Source organism: Alosa alosa, chromosome 2 (genome assembly GCF_017589495.1).
Source record: "Alosa alosa isolate M-15738 ecotype Scorff River chromosome 2, AALO_Geno_1.1, whole genome shotgun sequence".
Lineage (NCBI taxonomy): Eukaryota > Metazoa > Chordata > Actinopteri > Clupeiformes > Clupeidae > Alosa > Alosa alosa.
Window position 1 is genome coordinate 36,543,989 of NC_063190.1, and position 27,480 is coordinate 36,571,468.

Below are 27,480 nucleotides of genomic sequence, written 5' to 3' on the forward strand. Positions count from 1 at the left end.
GTTCTTGCTGAGGCATCCAATCAGAGCGGCCCATCTGCAGAGCAGACTATTGGGCTACTGACAGCACTGATGCTCCACGGCTCATTAGCATTAGCAAAATGTGTGTGTGTGTGTGTGTGTGTGTGTGTGTGTGTGTGTGTGTGCGCATGGGTGTCATTCTGTGTATATGTGTATGTGTGTGTGTGTGTGTGTGTGTGTGTGTGTGTGTCTATCAGAGTGTGTGCAATACTCACAACTCTCCAATTCTAGAGAGCAGTTTTGTGTGTCCAGGGGGAAACTGCTGAAGTCCATTGAACACAGAGCTGTTACAGTCACCCTGCAACACACACAAAACACACACGCAGAGTTACAGTCACCTAGCAACACAACACACACAGAACACACACACACACAGAGATGTTACAGTCACCTAGCAACACAACACACACAGAACACACACCCACACAGCTGTTACAGTCACCCTACAACACAACACACACAGAACACACACACAACACACCGAGTTACAGTCACCCTGCAACACAACACACACAGAACACACACACACACAGCTGTTACAGTCACCCAGCATCTGAGCACACAGAGTTACAGTCGCTTAGCAGCAGAACACACTGAGTTACAGTCACCTAGCAACAGAACACACACAGAAAACACTGAGTTACAGTCACCCAGCAACATAAAACACACAGTTACAGTCACCTACCAAAAGAACACACACAGAACACACTGATTTACAGTCAACCAGCAACAGAACACATCAAGAAACTTTCAGACTTTTTGGAACTTTTTCTCAGTTCTGAACTCTGACTGTTGGGGGAAGGAACTGAGAACAATGATATGTTGTCTCATGTGTACAATGACAATAAAGGTAGGCCTAAACTGAAAAAGACTTGTAAGTCAGGGGGCACCCATGGCTAGTCCCTCTCAAACGTGTCCCTAGTTAGGTCCAAAAGCACCTACTGACATATTCTCATGTGCATGCAGACACCATCACAACCATATTGATCTAGAGCCGAACCACAATGCCCTCTTCCTAGAAATAACAAGGATGGCTCTGTAGCAGAACACATATACACAAAGCCTGCACATACATACACACACACACACACACACAGACAGGAATGTTCCTCAGGGGGAAACACTCCTGAACTGACTCTCTTTCTCACACACACACAGGAATATTCCAACTGACTCTGTCTTCAGGACTTCTGCCTTTCATTTCCAATTTGTAGTGAATACACTTGTCCTCAGAGTGAAAGGACAAAGTGTGTTTACTGAATTTACTGCCAAGTTCTCTTCTGAATACAATTATGCTTTGCACTAATTAAAATCTAACAGATTCAGTATACTTACTGTACAATCAGGAGGATTAAATGCCTATTAGAGATATCAGTTTGTAATGTCAGGTTACCATGACAAATCATCAACACAATCCAGCTTGAAATGTAATCTATGAGGCCATTTAGTTGAGCAAACAACAGATCATGTGGTGTGTGTGTGTGTGTGTGTGTGTGTGTGTGTGTGTGTTGTATGAAAGCATGTAGCGGAGCTGAGGATCAAACCTGTCACACCTGAACAGGTATAAGCCCTCCTGACAGCTGCACAGGTGTGTGTGTGTGTGTGTGTGTGTGTGTGTGTGTGTGTGTGTGTGTGTGTGTGTGTGTGTGTGTGTGTGTGTAGGGTACACCTGCCAAACATGACACGTGGAACATTGCCCAAACGTTCTAATACCAGCATGATCCCAATGGCAAAATTTCATCCAGCAGTAGATAACAGAGAGGCCTTAGAGTGACCTTAAAGAGACCTTAAAGAGACCTTAGAGTGACCTTAGAGTGACCTCAGAGTGACCTTAGAGTGGAGGAATCAAAGAGGAGTGACCTCAGAGTGACCTCAGAGAGGCCTTAGAGTGGAGGAATCAAAGAGGAGTGACCTTAGAGTGGAGGAATCAAAGAGGAGTGACCTCAGAGTGACCTCAGAGAGGCCTTAGAGAGGGGGAATCAAAGGCTTTCTAATCAGCATTGTTCGGCAGCAGCCCGTTCGCTCTGATAAACTATTCAGTGTGTGCACAAGCTAGAGTAGAAAAGGACACTTGATCTTTGAACTGTAATTAGAGTCATTGTTAGCGCAGGCTGAAAGCCTCCTCCACCCCCTGGGCTTGTTTGACCTGTGAAGAACTCTCTTACTCTCTTACTTTAACCTGAGTTAGGTCCCTCCCAGCCGAGCTAACGAGAAGTCTCATGCTGTTTAACCCAGCCGAGCTCAAAGGAGAAGTCTCATGCTGTTTCACCCAGCCGAGCTCAAAGGAGAAGTCTCATGCTGTTTAACCCAGCCGAGCTCAAAGGAGAAGTCTCATGCTGTTTAACCCAGCCGAGCTCAAAGGAGAAGTCTCTCTGTTACTTTCTTACGTGAGTTGGATGATGTGGATGGATGAGTGGAGCTAGGCGGAACGAAATTCATCTGGCGAGAGTCAGGTTACATTCAATGTGCTTTACATAAACAAAGGCAAACAGGAATAGCTAATACAAGCATAGTCAAAGGGCAATAGTCAAAAAATAGTTTAAAGCATAAAAGGGCAATAGTTTAATAGTGTTAATAAGTAAGGGATAATGTATAGAACACCGGTCATTATTGGGAAAAGTCCCGACAGTTCTATACATTATCCTGCTTATTACCCTGTCTGGACTCGTCTGGACGGAAAGATTGCTCAGGGCAATGGGCCTACTCTGCGAGAGATCTGCAGCTGCCACGACCACCGAGCCGAAAGGCGGCTGACCCTGCGAGCTGCAATAACGTTAACGTATAGCCTCTGACGCTGGGTGCCTGCAGTCTGGATTGAGTGCTGACGTGGGGAGCTCTGATGGCGACGTCGGGAGCCATGAAGCAACAAACAGTCCTTGCTAAAGCCACCGAGCTGCTGATCAGCAGGAAGATCGCCCATCATGACTTCAGACTGTTGTTCTTCCGGTGCTCTGCTCTCCAGACTGCCAGTAAACTCTCTGAGTTGGTCAGTGAAAGAACTTTGTTGGTCCTGCATTGGCAGTTTCACGCGGGTCATCATTGCCCTTACACCATCTTCTATGTCTTGGTGTCACGGGAACGCTGGCGACTACGCCGCTCCGTCCGGCATCTTTTGTGTTTGTTATTTTTTAAATGTGGTGTCAACGTTGCCGACTACGCCGCTCCGTCTGGCATTTTTTGTCTTATTATGACCGCCGCGCAACTTGGTGGGCATGTAACCCCACATGGATAGCATGGAACCGCAACACGAAACTTGGTGGGCATGTAACCCCACATGGATAGCATGGAACCATCGTTTTTCGTTTTGATCTGTAGCCCCCCCGCTGGACTGGACCCCCCGAAAGGAGGGTAGGGCAGACACAGTTTTCTGTGAATATCTCGAAAACCGTAGGGTTTAGGAGGACCATTTTTTTTTTGTATGTTGATCTCAAGGGGCCATGTCAACCCATTCCATAACCACTCATTTCATGTATAGCGCCACCTAGTTAAACACAAAAAAGTAAAAATGAGGTGTTGTAATTGAAGGTATCTGTGACCTAACACAGTCAAAACTGCACGAAATTGGAAGTGTAGGATCATTATGACACCCTCTGTATGCATGCCAAGTTTTGTGGAATTCCGTTCATGGGGGGCCACACAATAAATTAATTTATGTTACTATACACCAACTGGCCTGTAGGTGGCCGGAGACAGTTTTCTGTGAATATCTCGAGAACCGTGGGGCCTAGGAGGTCCACCTTTTTTTATGTATGTTGGTCTTAAGGGGCATGTCAACCCATCCCATTACCACTTATTTCATGTATAGCGCCACCTAGTTAAAAATTAAAAAGCAAAAAAAAAATTAGGTGTTTTCATCACAATATCTCTGGCTGACAAGGTCAAAACTGCAAGAAATTAAAAGTGTAGGATCATTATGACACCCTCCGAATGCATGCCAAGTTTTGTGTACTTTCGTTCATGGGGGCCTTACAATAAAATAATTTATGTGTACATTTAGTGGCATTACACCAACAAGGATTCCCGGGACACTGAAAGACCGGGGTACACAAAACTTGGTGGGCATGTACCCCACATGGATAGCATGGAACCGTCATTTTTCTTTTTTGATCTGTAGCCCCCGCTGGACTGGACCCCGAAAGGAGGGTAGGGCAGACACAGTTCTCTGTGAATATCTTGAGAACTGTAGGGCCTAGGATGACCAATTTTTCCGTGATATTTGCCTCCAGGGGTCATGTTAAACCCATTCCATGTGCACACATGTGCATAAACAGATACACACGCACACACATACATTTACAGTAATCATACGTATGACACATACTCACACAGTAGACATATGTACGCATGCATGCACATGCACAGACACACATACGCAGGCAAACACACACACACACCCACACACATAAACATAAACTTGTACACACACACGTGCACACAATTCAAGAATTTTTCCCGTCATCTACTTCCTGAGTTTTTGGTCATTGATACCCGGGACACCGAACCACCAGGGTACATGAAATTTGGTGGGTATGTAGCCCCACTAGACTTTTACGGAAAAATTTCATTTCGTCCCCGGGGACCAACACCACAAACCCCCACCCCCCCGCCCCGTGCTGGGCCCCCCGAACCGCAAAAAAAACTGTTTTTCCTAAATAACTACCTGAACCGTGGCACTGAGGATGAAGAATCTTTTATGGTATGTTGGTCTCAAGGGCCCACATCAACCTGGCTCATAATCACTCATTTGTGATTTGCACCCCCCCCGGTAAAAAATGAAAATGCAATATTATTCTGCTTTAATCGCCCCTATCTTCAGTTAAGATGTTCAGAACTGCACCAAATTGTATGTGTATGATTGACCTGGCATTCTCTGGGGGTATGCCCAGTTTAAGTAGAATTTCATCCATGGGGGGGTCTAAAAAATTAGGTTATGTGTACATTTAGTGACTGTACACTCATTGGCCTGTAAATGGCGGTGCACACATATACACATGCACACACACAGGCACCCACATACTATCGGTATTAGAACGGCCGATACATAATTACAAATTCAGTAGGATCAAAAGAAAGCCAAAATAAATATTCATCATCATCATCATGGCTGCATTTTCAGTATTGGCGATAAGTAGTCGTTTGTCCACTAGATGGTGCATCGTTGCAGTGAGACGTAATTTTGTTGGAAGTTAAAAGTGGGTTGGAAAAACAATGGACGCTTCCTACAAGGACTGCAATTTACCGCAGCGAACATCTAATAAGGATAGGACGATGTTCACATGAAGTGTAATTCCCATTTCTTCTTGAAGCCGAAATAAATCTGAGGATGTTTATCGGACATGCTTGGTTTTACTGCAGGTAACGTTAATCTTGTAATATCAATAAGGACTTAGGTAATGTTACCGTTAGCGTTGGTTGAGTGATGGAGGCCCATTTGATTGATTGCATTTGTAGAAAACTATAAATGCGGTTATACCAAGCAAATTGATAGCAGCACTGTTTGTATCTTTCGACTGTCATTTATTGCACGTGCTACAAAATCATTCTGTGCAATGGAAGATTTACCAATGTTACACCGGTCTGATACAGTTTTGCCTATACATGAGTGAGACTGAGACGCCTGTTTATTTTGTTTTAAGTGCGTGCAGGGTGTGAGAGGGAAATCGATGTGCTTTGATTCCAGCTTGGTAGTTGTAGTCTGTGAAATTAAAAAGCACGCGGTGTGTGAAGTATCCAAACAATGACACCTTCATTTCATTATGGCTGCTTTAGCAACACACCTTAAGCTACTGTGTAGTGGGTCCCATTTAGAAGTGGCTAGGCCTACTTCATTCGCGCTTTCCTTGACTCATGGAGCTGCGTGAATGTTATTACAACTTTTCGCCACGATATGGCAGTTTAAGTCCGCTTGATACTGTAAGGCGTAAGCCATTGGTTTCCAAAGGAGATTTTATTTGTGTCGCCAGCATAGCCTATTGACAATTTATGTTGTAAATAGGCCTAATCCTACTTGTAGTTTAGGGAAGCTAACGGCTTTCTATTAGGATCTAGTTTGTTAGTTACCGTTTTGTCATAACTCCCTGATGCATTTTTGCATTTAGAATAGCCAGAGCGTGTATATCTCAATCGGAAAATTAAACAATATCGGGTGCCTATGGACTAGGCTGGGTGAACCCAGCCTGATCTGCCCGCTATTTATTTTTTGATTTCTTAAAAGATTGAGCTTGGTCTGATGAAAGCCAGACTAGCCATGGACCTCAGTTAAACAATGCAAGGGAACATGAATCAGCCTATATTTGCACTAACAATAACGGACAAAAGCTTTTCAACTTTGGCCCGTTAAAATGTAAAATGTATGAACAGTCTAGCGACGATTTCATCAAGGCCCATTTGGACATGTCAGTTATTTGCACCACTGGTTAGATGTAAAACAGCATTTCGTTTCAGACTACTGTTACTTAATTTGTGCATTAACAATAACGTTTCAGACTACTGTTACTTAATTTGTGCATTGACAATAAAAGTATTACATGAACTAAAGATGACTAAAATCTTATGTAGAAGAAGAAACATTCACAAAAAAATCCATCCATCCAAAATGGCCTTTGTTTTTGATAGCTGTTGAAAACGGCATGGAACTGACAGAGATGTTTTTGTTTATAAATACATAAAAAATATATAAATAAATAAATAAATAAATAAATAACATTATGCTGATACCTTTTGCTTTTCCCAAATACAATGTAGCCTACAGGTGTAAGTGACCTTTCATCAATCCAGTTGCAATGGATGAACTGTGATGAACTGCCCTACTTGTGATTGTTTAGAGATTTTAAAGGTTTTATAACAATGCTACATCTTCTTTGGCTATTCTACAATCTATTCACCTTTTCAGCACCAGTAGGCTACTTTCTGTGCAGCCGCACACACACACTCAGGCATGCCAAACAAGCATACACAAAAGTTTCAAGAGTGGGGGATGGAGTAAAAGATGGAGACAAATTGAAGTGTGATTTATTTTCGCGGAACGGATGTACAGGACTGAGCGGCGGTCATATTTTGTACCGCTATGCGGTACATCTAGTTGTCTTTTGTTTTTTGTCAATGTCTTGTATGTGGAGCGCTTTGGGTTGCACTTTGTGCATGTTAAATGCGCTATACTAAATAAAACTGACTTGACTTGACTATTACACGGCTACTTGCCAAAACGAAACAATAAACTCCCCACGATATGCAGTGTTTCCCCTAGAATTTTTTCCAGTAGCGGTGCTGTTGATCGTAGGTAGGTTTTGAAAAAACGACTCCTTAAATGGTGACTTCTGGTGGATTTTGTGAAAGAAATGGACAGATTGAGTTACAAATTATGACATAATAACCATCAACACAAGCAAGCATTTACAAAGCATGATTATTGCAGTACTTGAACAGGATTATTCATGTTTTTCTTTCACCTTTTTCGTTTACATTATTAGTATTAGCCACTGTACAACTGTACACTGTAGGCCACTGTACAAACTATTTAGAATATACAGTGCTGTGCATAAGTTAAGACATTTATATTTAATAACATTTATTTATTTACGATACATGATACATTAAAAAATAATTGATGTCCTATTTTTTTTTTAATTAAGGCATTAAGACAAAAGGCAAAATATTTTTTTTTTGTTCCTCCCTTTAGTCAATTTCAGCATGGGTGTCTTAACTTTTGCACAGCACTGTTTAAACTATATAAACTTCTCTTTCATGTCATTACACTGTAGTGCTGTGCAAGTCGAATTGAGTGCCTGTCACTTTAATGCCGTGACGGCCCGTGAGAGCATCTGAGAAAAGTTTAGTCTTAATTCTAGATTTGAAACTTGCTACATTTGGGGCAACTTTGATCTTATCTGAAAGTTGGTTCCAGAGCTAAACTGCATAGCTTTTAGCTGCTTCACCGTGTTTAGTTCTAACAGTAGGTTTTAGGAGTTAGGCCTCTCCCAGCTGTGCTCAAAGAAAGACAGCTGTCTCATGTTGTTTGGCATGTGGGAGCCTGTTGAGTCAACAGAGAGGAGCAAACTTTACTCTTTTATTCCTGGAAACATAATTGACTCACGCAGCTGTCTGAATGTTTGGTCTTTGAGGAGTAGGGACTTGTGTCACCGAGCTCAGACGTGCCTCGACAGCACGAACCCTACATCAACACACACCCTGTGACTGGAGTTCACGAACTAGTGCATGAACGTATGAATGAAGACTTGAGGACTTGACTACAGTGCACACAGTGGCTCCTCATGCAACGCTAGACCAACGCTAAAGCAACACTAGAGCAACGCTAGAGCAACGCTAAAGCGATGCTAAAGCAACACTAAAGCAACGTTAGAGCACCACTAGAACAACACTAGAACAACACTAGAGCAACGCTAAAGCAACACTAGAGCAACGCTAGAGCAACGCTAGAGCAACGCTAGAACAACACTAAAGCAACGCTAGAGCAAACGCTAGAGCAACGCTAGAACAACACTGAAGCAACGCTAGAGCAAAATCTGATACCATCTTGATGATACTGAAAACAAATATGATGCTACCTCTCATAACTACTGAGACACACACACACACAAAACACACACACACACACACACACACACACACACAACAAAAATCCCTACCTAACACTGTAGAGGATGTTCCCATCAGGATAGACCCTCAGCATGATGTTCTCCATGGTGGTGTCGTGGATGAAGGAACGTTTGGAGTGGACGAAGAACACGTCCGGAACCCAGATCTTCTTCACCAGCCGGGCGTCAAACGTGCGGCTCTTATTGTTACTGGAGGGGAACGCCAGGCGGTCGTCCTGCCAATAGTGCCTCAGGTACAGGGTCATGGTGAAGTCCTGCACGCATGCACACACACACACACACACACACACACACACACACACACAGAAACACATGCACGCACATGCAAACACATGCACAGAAACATATTTATGCACACATAATCACACACACATAAACATGCAATAACATGCAATGCTGTGCATCGTGTGAACGTAAGAGGGTGTATGCTGGTGCTGACTGGTTTAGGTACAGTACTGTACCATGTTGACTTCAGAGATGCTGTCGATGCTTTCAACCTGAACATCGATACCCACAGGTATGGCTGAACCTGCAGAGGAACAACACACACAGTGTCAACAGAGATGCATAGCCATTAGAAACAACACACACAGCTTAAAACAACACACACAGCTTACAACAACACACACAGCTTAAACAGGCATGCACAGCCATTACAAACAGCACACAGCTTAAATAGGCATGCACAGCCATTACAAAAAGCACACCGCTTAAACAGGCATGCACAGTCATTACAAACAGCACACACAGCTTAAACAGGCATGCACAGCCATTAGAAACAGCACATACAGCTTAAACAGGCATGCACAGCCATTAGAAACAACATCACACTCTTTAAACACTGCACAGCCACTCTGTGCTTTTTGTGGGCTTGGTCTGGTCTCTAACTAGCCTCCTGACGGCTTCACCCTGTTAATAACCCTGTGGGCTAGCTTCTTGACCTCTATAACTAGTTTCCTAACTTTCTCATCCTGCTTCCTAGCTTTACTGGCTAGCTTGCTTACTTTCTTATCAAGCTTCCCAACTAGCTTCCTAACTTTGTTATCTAGCTTCCTAACTTTACTGACTAGCTTGCTAACTTTGTTATCTAGCTTCTTAACTTAACTGGCTAGCTTGCTGACTTCCTTGACTTCATTTCCCCACAACTTGCAGCACCTCGGATTGGGGGGTAAGCGCACTAGCCAGGGCCAGACCTCTCAAGTCTCACGCATTGAGCGTGAGACACACGCATTTTAATGACTTCACACGGTCACACGCCACACATGGCATTTCTCACTCCGAGAAATTATTAACTTGCCCGCACAGACATTTCTAAGGGCTATATTTTACAAACGTGTCACACAACGTTGCTGTCTGTGCGCTCATTCAGCTCAGAGAGTTGCTGTTCAGTTACTAACCTATCGGCCAATCAGAAAATAGGATTTCTCAACCAATCAGGAAATAGTTTTGTTTTGATGTGGGTCCGTAACGTGGAGACTGCTGATCCGCGGAGTCGTGGACATGGCCGTATACCATAGAGGACACCGAGGTCATGTCCTCGGTATTTTTTTCTTCAAGTTTCGTTTCATTTATTAAGTAGGCCTAGCCGACGAGACAATTATCTTTGCATCAACCGTCACGTGATAGCCGACTCGACTCTATTTTCGTTTTGACATGTCCTAGGTAGGCTATCGCGGAGTGTGTCCTAAACTAATTAACGAACGCAACGCAGCTCACATAGTTTAAAAATAAACTTCAAAATAAACTTGACGTCTTGTTAATTTCTGCCAGTAGGCTAATCTTAACTCACCTGACCCGAACAAAGGCTGTCACAAAGTTAACGTTTTGGAAAGCCAGCAGAACAGACAGAGAAGGAGGGAAGGTGAGAAATGTAGGCCTAGGGCTACCAATGAGATGCTAAATAATGAAAATGTATGTTGAAATTCAGTGGAGATGCAGTTAGCTAACCTGCATTGAAAACGAAGCTATATCAATGTTATATAAGATGGATAATGTTGTGAAGAATATTATCTCATGGCACAACTATTAGGCTACCCTTTGTCAAATTATATCAATTATTGTTCAGTAATTTAGAGACTTGTTGTTTTAAGAAATCCAACACAGGAGACAGGGGACAGAAATCAGGCAGTTGAGAAGGAGGAGAAGAGGGAAATGAGGTGAAGGGCCCCCCCAAGTGAGAGTCAAGATGTGACACCCACTGTGTCAGAAGGTAGCCTACAAGATCTGCAGCCTATGACCCTGCAAATTATGCAACATTTGCTACACTGATGTAGCCTGATGAGCCAGACCCACATTAAAATGTAGGGTCTGGACACTCACCGTTCGCAGTGCTCAGTCCGAGGGGCGGGATAATCAGTTGTCTTTCAAATTCCCTCTGCACGCTAATAGGACAGCGGCTGCGCTTATGAGTCCCATCGTTTCCCACCAGCCGAGCTAGTTGGCTAGTTCAAACGTTTGCCAACTTAATAAAAGCTTAACTCGTGTCACACTGTTCGCCAACACCAACATCCATCTTATTTGTTTTCAAGTAGCAGGGAAATAAAGCCAAACCGTTGTAACTCTGCCATCAATCATTATGTTAAGCCCACCTAACGACTCTATACACAATTTCATTGGCCTGATTCAGTTTCGATTTCTGGAGCTCACAAGCCAACGAAGAGTTGCTAGACTAGCTAGGGGCGCGTCTAGATTTCTAGGCTAACACTGATGAGGAGAAGCAGCTCATTCTTAATAACAGATGGAGCAGGGTCCAGTATAAATATCCAAAGCCAATTTGGGAAAAGGCTCAGATGGTGCATCTAAAAAAAATAATATTGTAGAAAAGTGTGTTGGTTCAAGTTATAAACAAAACATGTTATAATCTGAACAAATATATGGTTGTTGGCAAAATGGGGGGGGGGGGCAACATTTCTAGCGACGCCCCTGACCTCGGTATTTGAAAAATCCTGGCTACGGCCTTGGTCGTGGAGTGAAATTAGGCCCGGTGCCGTCTGATAATTTGCTGCGAAAGTTGATCAAGATACCGCTGGTTTAAAAACAAACGCTTCTGCTATCGATGTCATTAAACATGGAGCCATACAATAAAGTGGTGGTATAAGCGTTCATTTAATGCAGGCGCCTCTTGGTGAGAAACTGAAACGAATCGATGCGCTCAGATCAAAGCTCCACTTCAACCTGTTGAATGCTATTTAATTGTTTAACGACACTTAATAGAACAACGTTGATTTTTGGAACTTCCATAGAAACAGAGCAGAGACTGTATAATACACTGTATAGCACTGAGTATTGTATAGTCAAATTTGATTAAACGTGGCCAAAAGCTATTGTAGCCTTCTTTCTATCTGTTAAAGATCAACAGATCAGTGATCTACGCCTATCTGCTCGCCAAAAAAGCTGGTATTGTGTTTCCTGAATCCTTCAGGCATTCAAATTAAACTTCATTAAAAAACATGAATTTTTTTTCTCCATTTCCTACCAATGTACGATGGTTGCATGAGGGAAACATCCCAAAACAATAGCACCCATATAATTGTTGCTGTTTTGAGAAGTATTTCTGTTCTTATGCAAGCATCATGCAACCATGCAAAAGCAATGAAACTAATAATTATATCTTACATTAGTAAAGCAGTCCTCTGATGTGCATGTCACAAAACATTTAAGTGAAAGTGCATGTATAACAATATAGGCATAATAATGATTGTGATAATGACAATGACAATTTGATTTGGAGGGAGTGGGGTTGGGTACGTGTAGATGGGCCCTATGACCCCAAAGTCTGCTATGACTGGGCCTCAGGTCAAAGAAGTTTGAGAAAGGCTGGTCTACATAACCTGCATCAGATTGAGGTTTGCAGTGATGCGCCTGAAGGCACGGGTTGAGGACCCAGTCAGTTACGTCACAATATGCACATTTGTTTAAATTCATACCTACGTAATCACCATGACCAAAATGTTACTTTTTTTTTTACTTTGAATCTTGAAAAAAAAATATTGACCCACTGTACCTACCGACCCATTTTTTTTTTTTTTTTTTTTTTTGGCTGTTACTGCAAACAAGAATATTTTTAAGGATGGCCTCATGACTGTGAAAATGGCTGACATTGAACCACAGTGCTTCAAATGGGAGCCCCCAGTATCAGTCATCAAGGCATCAAAATCTGCCACAAACACTTACAACACACAACATCACTCATAAACACACACACACACACACACGGACAGAACCACCACTGTTCAAGAGACCATTTTGGGGCTAAATGTGCTTTTTCTCATTTGGTTGTTTTCTGTTTGTTTAGAGCAGAATGAGCCACTGCTGTTCAAAGGGCCCATTTGGGTGAAATTATTATTATAATTTATGTTATTATTATTTATTATTATTTACTATAGGGTTCTAGAATAAATAAAACAGTGTGTTTGAAATAATGGAATTTGTGCTCTCTCATGAAGCTGGGTCGATGGGACATGGGGAGGGTGTGTCTGTTGATCGGGGAGGGGGGGGCCACGAGTAGTTCAAGCAGGCGTAGGACTTTCATGTACTCCTTCGATCAGGGGGGGGAGGGGCGTGGTACTGCCAATGCCACGCCCCCCCCCCCTGAGAAACAAAAGTCTCACTCCTTGCAAACTTCAAAACTTGAGAGCCCTGCAGGAACTAAAACATATGGATGCTAGCTTCTCTTAGTAACTCTTATTTACTGCAGTTTTGGAGGAATTAAATTAATTTCACATGCAATTCACACAAATATTATATTTGGGACATGAACACATGATGGTACTGCACTGTAATTTAGAAAAACTGCAGTTTTGTGTTGTGTTGTTAGAAGAGAGCGTTGGTCCTTTCGCTGGGCAGTGTGTCTGTGCTGTGTATTTGTGCTGTGTGTCTGTGCTGTTTGTGTGTGCTGTGTGTCTGTGCTGTGTATTTGTGCTGTGTGTGTGTTTACTGTGTATTTGTGTTGTGTGTGTGTCTGTGCTGTGTATTTGTGCTGTGTGTTTGTGCTGTGTGTCTGTGCTGTGTGTTTGTGCTGTGTGTCTGTGCTGTGTAGGCTATTTGTGCTGTGTGTGTGTGTGTGTGTGCTGTGTATTTGTGTTGTGTGTGTATGGTGTGTGTCTGTGCTGTGTATTTATGTTGTGTGTCTGTGCTGTGTGTCTGTGCTGTGTATTTGTGCTGTGTGTTTGTGCTGTGTGTCTGCTGTGTATTTGTGCTGTGTGTTTGTGCTGTGTGTCTGTGCTGTGTGTTTGTGCTGTGTGTCTGTGCTGTGTGTTTGTGCTGTGTATTTGTGCTGTGTGTTTGTGCTGTGTGTCTGTGCTGTGTATTTGTGCTGTGTTGTTGGGAGAGAACTCATGGGTCAGAGCTCGAGTATCTGAGAATTTGTGTTAATCCCTCTGTCATCATGGGTCCTCTGTGTGTGTGTGTGTGTGTGTGTGTGTGTGTGTGTGTGTGTGTGTCTGTGTTGGAGTCAGTTCATGTCAAAAACCTCTCTCCACTCAATACACAGGATAGACAAAGCCGAGTAAAAGAGTGGCCTTAATACACATACGAATATGAACACACACACACACACACACACACACTCTCACACATACACACACACACACACACACTCACACACAAAGGCAAAGGTGAAGAGATAGAGAGAAACACTCACCCATGCTAACATACACAGATATGATTACACACACACACACACACACACGTTAAATGGTCGTTTGAGGGAGGTGTGTAAAGTGGATTGTGGTGTTTTCCAGTGGCCCTCAGGGCTTGTGCAGCACAGTTCCGAATTTATGAGAATTTAATCATTTCCCACTCTAAGCATACACACACACACACACACACACACACACACACACACACACACGGACTTCAGCGCGGGACTAATAATCTCCCCACTCTACACACACAAACACACCCACATATACACACACACACACACACACAGGGACTTCAGCGCGGGACTAATACTCTCCCCACTCTAAACACACACACACACACAGGGACTTCAGCGCGGGACTAATACTCTCCTCACTCTAAACACACACACACACACAGGGACTTCAGCGCGGGACTAATACTCTCCTCACTCTAAACACACACACACACACAGGGACTTCAGCGGGACTAATACTCTCCCTCACTCTAAAACACACACACACACACAGGGACTTCCCAGCGGGACTAATACTCTCCTCCTCTAAAACACACACACACACACAGGGACTTCAGCGCGGGACTAATACTCTCCCCACTCTAAACACACACACAGAGGGACTTCAGCGCGGGACTAATACTCTCCTCACTCTAATCACCACCCACAAGTCACCACTGCCGCGTCCTACCTGATTATACTGCCCTTTCAGCATAGCATAGGGATTAACCAACATTAACACACACACACGCGCACACACACACACACAGACACGCACACGCGCACACACACGCACACACACACATCACATATACACACAATACACACACGCACACATACACACATACACACACACACACCCCTTGTCAACAACAGAAATTGAAGGCAATGTAGCACAGAGGAAGAGACACTTGCAAAATATTTTTTTTTATGAAATTAAAAAATCAAAGGCTGAGAATTAGTGTATGGTTTTGCAGATGTGTATGGAGTTATGGTATTTTATGGTTTTGATGTGGTATGGAGTTATGGTATTATATGATTTTGCAGATGTGGTATAGAGTTATGGTATTATATGATTTTGCAGATGTGGTATAGAGTTATGGTATTTTATGGTTTTGCAGATGTGTATAGAGTTATGGTATTTTATGGTTTTGCAGATGTGTATAAAGTAGTGCTGTCAAACGATTAAAATTTTTAATCACGATTAATCGCTGAATTCCTATAGTTAATCACGATTAATCACATATTTTATCATATGATTAAAATTCTACTATTTTGCATTTCTGAACTTTCCAGGAGTCCATATTAACAATAAAGTAATTATTGTGTATCTTGATTGGGATTCAAATGAAAGCAAAGCAAGTTACTTTATTAACTGAACTTTAAGACGTAGGTCTGTTTGATTATTTCAAATCAAATTTCAAAAGATATGCAGCAGACCTGAGGCAACACAATATATTTTTCAGAAATAGCTGATATAAAATGAAATAAATTCTACCGCAGAAGTGCATGCACAAAATTATAAAGGGCATAACAAACAGAAAATATTATATTCATACTATATTCATTATCTTTGAGTTCAGTTGAAAATAAGGAACTTTTCAACATGAGTGCATTGAAATTTTATAGGCGTACAGTCTATGGTGCACTGTCACTTGCCACACACATCAACGCCGAAGTTTTTAACAGGCAAACACTGGATGAACGATGTATTTTATGGAGCAGCGTCGACCAAATATAACTGAATCGTGATTTACATGGCAAAGTGGGATGCTGGTGTGCGGAGTTGTATTGAAAAGAATGGAATCTTATGTAAATGAATGTCGAAAGCAGAGTGCATCGCAAATAGTAGCAGCCAAAGAGGAATGTTGATAACAGAACAAGTGAAGATGAAAAAATCTTTGGTGGCACACAACTAATGCGTCAGCTAGACTACTACTCTTTGACCAGCTCGTAAGCCCAACCAAGTTGTGCAGCATGCCTTTAGCCTACTAACGGCGCATCATCATAAAGATACATTTAATCTGCATCACGCCCCATTTCAGCGGAAAACATGTTAACATTATATCATGGGAAAGACAGCTAGTAATCACACGTTGACGTTACATCTAGTTATTAATTCACAGGACATTCAATCATTTTACTAACACGGCAGTTATGAAGAATTATGTTTATGGTACTTACTCATGTCAAAACGATGTACATTACCAACCTAATTCGTTTGGACGACGGAGTATTAGGGCCACACATGAAGACAACAAATATTTTTGCCATGGCGGATTAAACTTCGACATGTTGACTTCTAATGTCGACACGCCGACTTTAAAAATCAACATGTCGAGTCGACATATTATTCTCGAACTTCGACATTTTGAGAATAAAGTTGAAATGTCATGTCGACTTTAAAGTCGCCATAATCGACATTAAACTTCGACATTTCGAGAATAAAGTTATCTTCTTTAATCTCGGCGTGTCGACTTTAAAGTCGACATGCGGACGATAAACTTCGAAATAAAGTTTAAACATAGCCTACAGTTTAAGCTATGTAGCCCTACACTAACACACAATATGTGACATGAATAATAGGCCTACTTCAAATAGGTGTTATTTCCAGATAGATTGCTAGATTGCAGGTATTCATTCGTCTTCTCATTTGCAGTCATCGTGAGGCTGTATCTGCAGCGGTTATACCATGCACTATTATATAGCTAGAATAATACATGTTTCCAATGATATAATGTATAGTAGGCTACAAAATGTTATTTCACTCTGTTTTTTCGTGGGTAAGGCCACCGCACATCAAATAACTGCCCTTCATGACCCACAGGCCGTCACTCTCAGTTAACATGCAAAACTCATTTTCTAAAACTGCTTTTCCATGTCTCACCTGCAATACATATAGGAGGCTATAAACACAGATATGTATATAGGCCTATACTCTTTTGATCCCGTGAGGGGAATATGTGTGCATTTACTTATAGGCCTACATGGGGTTGCCTGGTCTGGAGGACAGCTTCATTCATCCCTCCATAGACATTCAGGCTGTTTTGCATCCATTACAAACAAACATGCAATGTGAAAGTCTGGGATTGGGGAGAGCACTTAGTATACCTAGTCTAGTGCATAAGCATGAAGTTGAACCTTTAGATGAAAAACACTCTTTAATAATAAGCCTACAATAAATAAATAAACTATGGCGTTTTACTTTTGACCATCGCATTTAGCCTGTAACTCCGTGATAACAGGAAAGTAGGCTATTTGGCTGAGCAACGGAGGTTAATATGTTCTATGTTTTGTCCACATGATGTATGTCTAATCATTGTTGCACTCGAAGAAAACTGCAATGTTTCATTCATTCTCCTTTTCAATCGTCCGAGGCTGTTTAATGTCGACATGTCGAGATTAAAGTCGACATGATATTTCAACTTTATTCTCGAAATGTCGAGTTTAATGTCGACATGTCGACTGTAAAGTCAACATGTCGAGTTTAATCTCGCCATGGCAAAAATATTTTTTTTCTTCATGTCTGGCCCTAATACTCCGTCGTACGTTTGCAATACCCCATGTATTGTACAAATTTAGCATGTAGCTACACTTACAATAATATCCCATGCAAAACGGTTTAGCTTGCTAGCTAGCTAACTGTGGAACTTCAGTATAACATAGCCAATTATCTCACCTAGTTGTAGGAAGCGAGGCTCACGTTCATATTACAAGTGATAGAATGAATGTGTGACTTATGTTTAGTTGATGTTATGACATGTAAAGTTAAGCTTGCTGAACTTAATTATAGTCAGCCACGGGCAGTTTGACTGTGCCTATCAATACATTCATGACACTCCTGTTAGAAAACTGGAAAGAGCAAAACATAGGAACATGGTCACATTAATCCCATAAACACACAGATAACTCTTACACCAACCTTATTTTGTGCCTTTTATTCATGTTTGTTTCAAGATTTAGTAAGTTTACTATAAGCCCTTTTCGCTCCCCACTTTGATGCAGCAGCATAGATTTCCTTTATATCACTCATCTTTCACCTAAAAGGGGGCGTGTACGTGCAGTTCCATTCGTCAGTGCATCAGGGCTTAAAATTCATTTTTCAAAATGGGGGGGAATTCCCCCCTTAGGTTATTCATGTAGGGGGATTTACACAATTTGGGGGAGGGGGTCGATTCTGATACCAAGTCAAAAGTGCGATTTCAATACCGATACTTTTTTAAAAGTGTTTGATTTGGGGCCCCCACCACCCTGGCGTCATCAGTAATATATACTGTAGTGGGATCATTCACAACAGTGGACATCCTAGATTCTGCTTGACTCTCTCCACACACACAAACACACACTGAAAATGATAGCTTATGTGATATGTTTCTATCATATATTTTTGAATTCATATAGAGTGTATTTATTTAATAATGCATTTAGCATTTTACTAGTAATTACTAGTAGCTAAACATATTTAGTAATTTGAATGCCTCACTTAGGCATATCTTTAATGTGGTGTGTAGGTCCAATTGAGTGCACATTGCTGATGAGTAGGTGTAATTGAGTGCCTGTCACTTTAAGAAAATACGTGAGAGTAATTCTATGGAGTAATTAGCCCCCTTCAACCTGGCCGGTTTTAGGCTATAAGTAAGCTAGTGAATAAAAGTTGTGCATAGTGCGGTATGTGTATGCAAATTATTATGTTTTCTATGTCATTAGATACAATAAATGTTCAAAAACTAACATGTAGAAGACAATCTTTCTGGGATCAAGTGTTGGCGTGACCTGAGCTAGCAGGATTGTTACCAAGGAGCTCTTTCCAGATGTAAAGTTTGCCATGGTAAGCGTAGCCCTATTTGCGGCGCAAAGTGGTTCTCTCTCTCTCTCTCTCTCTCTCTCCGTGTGTGTGTGCGTCTGCATGAGGCTATGTTCAATTCAACTCGCCACTTAATGATTAGGCTATATTAACGTCATCAGACAGGCTGTAAAAGTGTATGCGGGAATTTCTCGCATTATGATGGCTAGAGTTGCGGGACTTGAACAAATTATGCGCAATACCCGCAATCCCGCAGTGAAATTTAAGCCATGGTGCATATTGTTTAGTTTCCGGTCTAGCTAGATCCGGTGTGGTTTTGTAGTTGTTCTAACGTTACTAGTTGTTGCAACAGCATGTGAAAAAACTACAAAGTTTGTTACACCAAAAAGAACGTTAATCTCGCGATAAAAAAGGTCGTTAAAATAGGTTTACGTTAACGCCGTTAATATCGCATTTAACTGACAGCACTAGTATAAAGTTATGGTATTTTATGATGTGTATAGAGTTATGGTATTTTATGGTTTTGCAGATGTGTATAGAGTTGTTTTTTTTATGGTTTTGCAGATGTGGTATAGAGTTGTGGTATTTTATGGTTTTGCAGATGTGTATAGAGTTATGGTATTATATGGTTTTGATGTGTATCAAAGGTTGAAGTTCAACACAGATCAATTCTCTGCTCACATTCTCTGCTAGCATATAATATTATCATAAGAATAGCACTGTGTACCGCTCTACTGCCAAACCATAGCAAACAATAGGAAATCCGCTGTTTTTGTTACTCTACTCCTGCCACTGGTCATTGTGATCTCCCTGCCACTGATCACTGGTCATTGCGATCTCCCTGCCACTGGTCACTGGTCATTGTGATCTCCCTGCCACTGGTCACTGGTCATTTTGATCTCCCTGTCACTGGTCATTGTTACATCTGCCACTGGTCACTGGTCATTATGATCTCCCTGTCACTGGTCATTATGATCTCCCTGCCACTGGTCACTGCGTTTCTCCTGCCACTGGTCATTGTTGTTGTTACTGCTGCCACTGGTCACTGTGTTACTCCTGCCACTGGTCATTGTGATCCCCAGGCAGCTGGACTGAGAGGCTGGCCCTTGTCCTCTCCACGTGCGTTAAAATGTCTTCTTCTGGCTGGACTCTCCGACCACTGGATTATAATCCAGATTATGGGTACATTATGAAAAAAACACAAACACACACACACACACACACAGATGTGTCCAGCAGGCCTATTGTGTGTGTGGCGGCGAGTGTGCTGTGTCATGCTTATCTGGGTCACAGGGGATTTTGGGGAGGGAGATGATTCAGGCTTGTAAGGTGACACCCTAACCTACTTCTCATCCCGCTGCCTGTCTGGTGCTGCCAGGAATCGGCTGAAATCAACCCCATCGCCTTCACACATACCTGCCTACTCTACCAACCCCAACGCCTTCACACATACCTGGCTACTCTACCACCAACCCCAATGCCTTCACATATACAGTACCTGGCTACTCTCCCAACCCCAACGCCTTCACACATACCTGGCTACACCACCAACCCCAACGCCTTCACACATGCCATACACCACCAGCCCCCCAGCCTTCACACCTGCCTGCTCTACCCACCAGCCAACTCAATTCTTCACACATACCTGCCTGCTCTACCACCGGCATTCACACATACCTCTTCTACAACTCTTCACTGCCTGCTCTAACCAGCCTCTGCCTTCATGCCTGCCTGCTCTACTGCAGCCCAAGCGCCTTCACATACCTGCCAACTCTACCACCAACCCCAACGCCTTCACACATACAGTACCTGGCTACTCTCCCAATCCCAACGCCTTCACACATACCTGACTACTCTCCCAACGCCTTCACACATACCTGGCTACTCTACCAACCCCAATGCCTTCACACATACCTGCCGACTCTACCAATGTTCACCTGTGCTACCTGTGTTCCTCTATGATCTCCTTTTTGTCACACCCTCCATCACCTGTGCTTACCTGTCCTTCACCTGTGTGCAGACAATATGGAGTGTAACCAGCAGTGACCAGTGAGACAAGACCAAGTGTGTCACCCCTCTGAGCTGTGTGTGTGCGTGCGTGCGTGTGTGTATGTGTGTGTGTGTGTGTCTCTCACTGTCTTCCTCATAAACTGTTTAGCTTCACATCTGTTGCGTCTAGACCTCCTCCTCTGTGTTTAAATTTAGATGTGAAATCCTCTATGACCAGGGAAGTCTAGGTGAAGATTAACTATGTACACAGAAAAGATGCACGACTCAACACACACACACACACACACTTAAGCGTCTGTATTGTATTCTCTGGGATGGGGAGGGTCAGTCAGCTGTTGAGGGAAGTGATGTTTAATCCCGCTGTCCTAAAGAGGCTTTGAAGAAGCACTAGTCCAGTGGGCAATATTGCTATAGCTGCATCTATATATACTGAGCACCAGTGGGCAATATTGCTACAGCTGCATCTACATATACTGAGGGAAGCTGGCTTTTCATTAGCACACACACAGTTCAGAAAAGCAACTGTATGAAACAGCTTTATGTCTGTCATTGACATGCTGGTGTGTGAGGTGGTGGATGAGAGCTGCTTAAGCTCCTGCTGTTGCAGATTTGGATGCTGGTGTGTGAGATCTGTGGTGTGAGAGAGCTGTGGTGTGAGAGATCTGTGGTGTGTGAGGTGGTGTGAGAGATCTGTTGTGTGAGGTGGTGTGAGAGATCTGTGGTGTGTGAGGTGGTGTGAGAGATCTGTGGTGGGAGGTGGTGTGTGAGCTAGATCTGTGGTGTGTGAGATCTGTGGTGTGTGAGATGGTGTGTGAGGTCTGTGGTGTGTGAGGTAGATCTGTGTTGTGTGAGATCTGTGGTGTGCAAGATAGATCTGTGGTGTGTGAGATCTGTGGTGTGTGAGATGGTGTGAGAGATCTGTGGTGTGTGAGATAGATATGTGGTGTGTGAGATCTGTGGTGTGTGAGGTGTGTGTGGTGTGTGAGATCTGAGGTGTGTGTGGTGTGTGAGATCTGTGGTGTGTGAGGTGTGTGAGATCCTGCTGTTTCAGAAGTGGATGCTCCCAATCTAGCAGCCACAGCTGCCCACTGTCACTGGTGCTGCTGCTAAGAAACTCAACAGAATAAAGAGGATAATAAAGCATGTGCAAGGCTAGAGTTGCGTTTACTAACAGCATGTGATGACCACATCCTGTCTGCTGAGAGAACGACCCAAAAGACACCATCACTACACCCCACCCCGTATTATCCCATGACACAAATCAAAGCCACATGCCATGATTTAGCCTTAATCCCACAACATTAGATCTCATTTCTGCAAGCTGATCTCATTAGATCTCATTTCTGTAAGCTGCCATTTTTACTGAGCCTGATTCAACACTCACACTTCAGCACTTCATTCATCACTTCATCACTTCAGCACTTCATTCATCACTTCATCACTTCAGCATCTCATTCAGCATCATCATCTTCATCATCATCATTCATTCACTTCTCCCAGCATCTCATTCATCACATCATCCTTCATCATCTCATTCATCACATCATGGCATCTCATTCATCTCATTCATCACATAATCACTTCAGCATCTCATCTATCCCATTCATCACTTCAGCATCTCATTCATCCTATCCATGCATCATCCACTTCAGCATCTCATTCATATCATCTTCAGCATCTCATTCATCACTGGCATCTCATTCATCCACTTCATCACATCCATCACTTCAGCATCTCATTCATCACTTCAGCATCTCATTCCCTCCACTTCATCACATCATCCTTCAGCATCTATTCATCACTTCATCATCATCCTTCATTCATTCATCCTTCAGCATCTCATTCATCACTTCAGTATCATTCATCACTTCATCATCATCCTTCAGCATCTCATTTCATCCTCCATCCTTCGGCATCATTCATCCAACTTCATCCACATCATCACTTCAGCATCTCATTCATCCTTCATCACATCAATTATCATTCATCCATCATCACTTCAACATTTCATTCATCACATCATCATCATCCTTCATCTAATTCATCCTCCATCACTTCAGCATCATTCATCACTTCATCCTTCATCATCAATCATCAACATCATTCATCTTCATCCTTTCAGTATCTTCTATCTATCACTTATCATCAATTATTCTATTTCATCATCATCACTTCAGCATTTCATTCATCACATCATCACATCATCACTTCAGCATCTCATTCATCACTCCATCACTTCAGCATCTCATTCTCACTTCATCACTTCAGCATCTCATTCATCACTTCATCACTTCATCACTTCAGCATCTCATTCATCTCATTCACCACATCATCACTTCAGCATCTCATTCATCACATCATCACTTCAGCATCTCATTCATCACTTCAGCATCTCATTCATCACTTCATCACATCATCACTTCAGCATCTCATTCATCACATCATCACTTCAGCATCTCATTCATCACATCATCACTTCAGCATCTCATTCATCACTTCAGCATCTCATTCATCACTTCATCACATCATCACTTCAGCATCTCATTCATCACTTCAGCATCTCATTCATCACTTCAGCATCTCATTCATCACTTCATCACATCATCACTTCAGCATCTCATTCATCACTCCATCACTTCAGCATCTCATTCATCACTTCATCACATCATCACTTCAGCATCTCATTCATCACTTCATCACTTCAGCATTCTTATTTCATCATATCAGTATCTCATCTATCATCCATCATACTTCAGTATCTTCTATTCATCCACTCTATCATTTCAGCATTCTCATTCATCATCACATGTCACCCATCATTTCAGTATCTCTATTCATCACATCATCAATAGTATCTCATCCATCCATATCATCCTTTCAGCTCTATTCATCACTTCATCCATATATCACTTCAGTATCTCATCATCACATCATTATTTCAGCATTCTATCATTCATCACATCATCATATCATCACATCATTCATCAGTTAATTTCTTGCATTTCCAGTATCTTTATTTATCATCATTTTCAGCATCTTTATTTATCACATCATCACTTCAGCATCTCATTCATCCTTATCACTTCTGGCATCTCATTCATCACTTCACTTCAGCATCTCATTCATCAATCATCTTCAGCATCTCATTCATCATCCATCATTTCAGCATCTCATTCATCTTCATCACTTCAGCATCTCATTCATCATTTCAGCATCTCATTTTCATCCTTCATCATTTCCTCTCATTCATCCTTCATCACTTCAGTATCATCCTTCAGTCACATTCATCACATCATCAAATCATCACTTCATTCATCACATCATCACATCAGCACTTCAGCATCTCATTCATCACATCATCACTTCATCACCTCATCTTCCAGAACCCAATTTACTACAGATATTCTAAAACCTGATTTATCACCAGTGTTCTAGAACCTGATTCATCACTAATATTCCAGAACCTGATTCATCACTAATATTCCAGAACCTGATACCTGTGTGTGTGTCTGTGTGTGTGTGTGTATGTGTGATGTGTGTGCGTGCGAGTGTGTGTGTGTGTGTGTGTGTGTGTGTGTGTGTGTGTGTGTGTGTGTGTGATGTGTGTGTGTGCGTGCGTGCGTGTGTGAGTGTGTGTGTGTGTGTGTGTGTGACAGACTGAGAGAGCCTGTGTTTGTCTTCATCCCTCACCTCCAAAGCCAGGCCTCATAGCAAAGTCATGGTCCTCAATCCTCAGTAGCTGTTCGGATTTTATGAGCAGAGACTTGGTGCTGTCTGATTTCTTCATTTTAAAGTCTATCCGCCTGGAGAGAGAGAGAGGAAGGTTTAGTTTCCATTTTTAAAATATCTTTGAGGTTTCGGAGACAGAGAAGGATGAAAAAGAAACTGAGAGAGAGGGAGAGAGATGAAGAGAGAGGGAGAGAGAGAGAAAGGGGGAGATGGGCAAATGAGAGAGAAGATTGTGTGTGTATGAGAGAGAGAGAGAGAGAGTGTGTGTGTGTGTGTGTGTGTGTCTCTGTTTGTGTGTGTGTGTGTGTGACTGAGAGAGTGAGAGAGAGAAGTCATCAGTAGTTAACATCTGTTTGAGTTCTAAACTGATTCTTCACTGCTCAGATTACTAAACAGCAAAAACAAAACAGACATAAGAACACTAACCACCATAAGAACACAAACCAACATAAGAATACTAACCACCACTAGAACACTAACCACCATAAAACACTAACCACCACTAGCTCATAAGAACACTAACCACCACTAGAACACTAACCACCACTAGCTCATAAGAACACTAACCACAACAAGCTCAGGGTGTAATAGGGAGATGTTATATTCATTCCGTTTTAACATGAACAAGAAATAAATACAACATGTACATTACAGCTAAATCATTTCATATATCCACATATCTGTACAAAAGATCTTTTTCATGGCAGTGCTGATAACGGGTTTAATCCTGTACCCTGCACTGCCAGTGCCTGGTGCCATGGTCACATCTCTGTGCTCTGCTGAATATGTTGCAGCTCTGCTCAGCGCCACAGGGCTTAACTCACCTTTAGACTGTTTAACACACACACACACACGTACGTACACACACACACACAGACACACACACACACAGCTAATCTAAAGGACCACATGGGGAAATAGGTTTAGACGTGTGTCTCAGATAACATAACCGTACACCAGACCTGAGACTCACGCAAACCAGAACACACACCTGCAAGACACACTTTTAACACCTGTAGCACTGCACACACATAGACACAAACACATGCATGCACGCACACACACACATGCACGCACGCACACACACACGCACGCACACACACATATGCATGATTGGAAATGCTGCCAACAAGTCGACTGGGAAAAGAGTTGACTGCAGCACAGCTGGTTGCAGGACATAAACAAACACACATATACACACAGACACACACACACACACAAACACAGTACCAAAGCACTCTCTGAACATCAAACAAACAGGGGCATCAAAGTAAAGGTTATCCCTCAGTAATGCACAAAAGACACAACCATAAACAAGTGCACCTCACCCAGGGACAGTCTGGTCAAACAACACTCACACAGCACTCACTCCTCAGAGTACACGCTGCCAAACAAGCCCATGCAAATATCTCGGCTGAATCAGCGGAGAGATGAAAGTCAACAGCTGCCGACTACAACAGATATCTGAGAGGGAGAGGGGCAGAAATAAACAACAGCGAAATGGACTCTCCAAATATTGTGTTTGGAGCAACCACAACAACCACAACAAGCACAACAAGCACAACGTGTGTGTCGCTCCCTCACTCTCTGAGAAACACACTGACTCACACACACACAGGCTTATTCTCATCCTGATTACTGGACCAAACCTATCCTGCGTTGGGATCTTTGAGTGTCCATACTATAAGCTACCCAACTGAAGTACTCTCCGACCTCAGCCCCCCTCCTCACCCTCCGTGTTTGTGCCGGGTCTTCTCCCCCAGGAAGACGTCCTTGCTCCTCTTGCGCCCGTTGGGCAGGTGGGTGCTGCCGCCCAGGGCTAGTGGGTACAGGCAGACCAGGCATGCCCAGCGCAAGGCCATCTGGTGAACGTTCATGCCGACCCGATGCCCCGCGGTCCACGATGCCCCACACTCTGCTGCCCGGTAGGGTAGGGTAAGGTGGGTGGTCGGTGGTCCTTTGGGAGTGGTGCCCTCACCCGCAGGTCTGTGAGTCGGTGCCACCGGAACATGCCCCACACGTTGACTCCTCCATCACCCGGCTGCGGTTCTAAGTCCTGGACGAATGTATACTCATCTTTCTCTCTCTCTCCGTCTCTCTCTCTCTCTCTCTCTCCGTCTCTCTCTCTCTCTCTCTCTCTCTCTCCGTCTCTCTCTCTCCGTCTCTCTCTCTCTCTCTCTCTCTCTCTCTCCGTCTCTCTCTCTCTCTCAGTCTCTTTCTCTCAGTCCGTCTCTTTCTCTGTGAGTCGGCGGGCGGTAAGTCCTGCTGGCCGCTTGTCTTCCTCACATGATCCCCGTTGTGATCCCGCGCTGTCTATTCCTCTGCACGCTCCACTTTCTCCCTACCAGTGTGAGTGTGTGTGTGTGTGTGTGTGTGTGTGTGTGTGTGTGTGTGTGCATGGAGGGGATTTGTGTGTAAGTGTGGGATGCTGCCCTGTCAATCTTTCTCTCTCTGTCACTCTCTCTCTTTCTCTCTGTTCTCATCTATCTTTTTCCCGCTCCCCTCTCTCCCGCTCCCTCTCTCTCTCTCCTCCTCCCTCTCTCTCTCTCTCTCTCTCCCTCTCTCCCTCTCCCTCTCTCCCTCTCCCTCTCTCTCTCCCTCTCTCCCTCTCCCTCCTCTCTCTCCCTCTCTCCCTCTCTCTCTCTCTCTCTCCGACTCCCTAGTGC

The 27,480-nt window shown here is 43.0% G+C and overlaps 1 protein-coding gene across 1 annotated transcript in view; it reads right to left on the reverse strand.

Annotated features, from left to right (window-relative positions):
- The window catches only part of gabrr3a (gamma-aminobutyric acid type A receptor subunit rho3a), a 39,742-nt gene extending 12,509 nt beyond the window's left edge, over positions 1–27,233 (reverse strand). The window contains 5 exon segments of the mRNA XM_048237981.1: positions 234–316; positions 8,664–8,887; positions 9,095–9,162; positions 24,776–24,888; positions 26,546–27,233. Of these exon segments, the coding sequence (XP_048093938.1) occupies positions 234–316; positions 8,664–8,887; positions 9,095–9,162; positions 24,776–24,888; positions 26,546–26,691 (634 nt within the window). The 5' untranslated portion in view covers positions 26,692–27,233.
- Between the last annotated feature and the right edge of the window lie 247 nt (positions 27,234–27,480).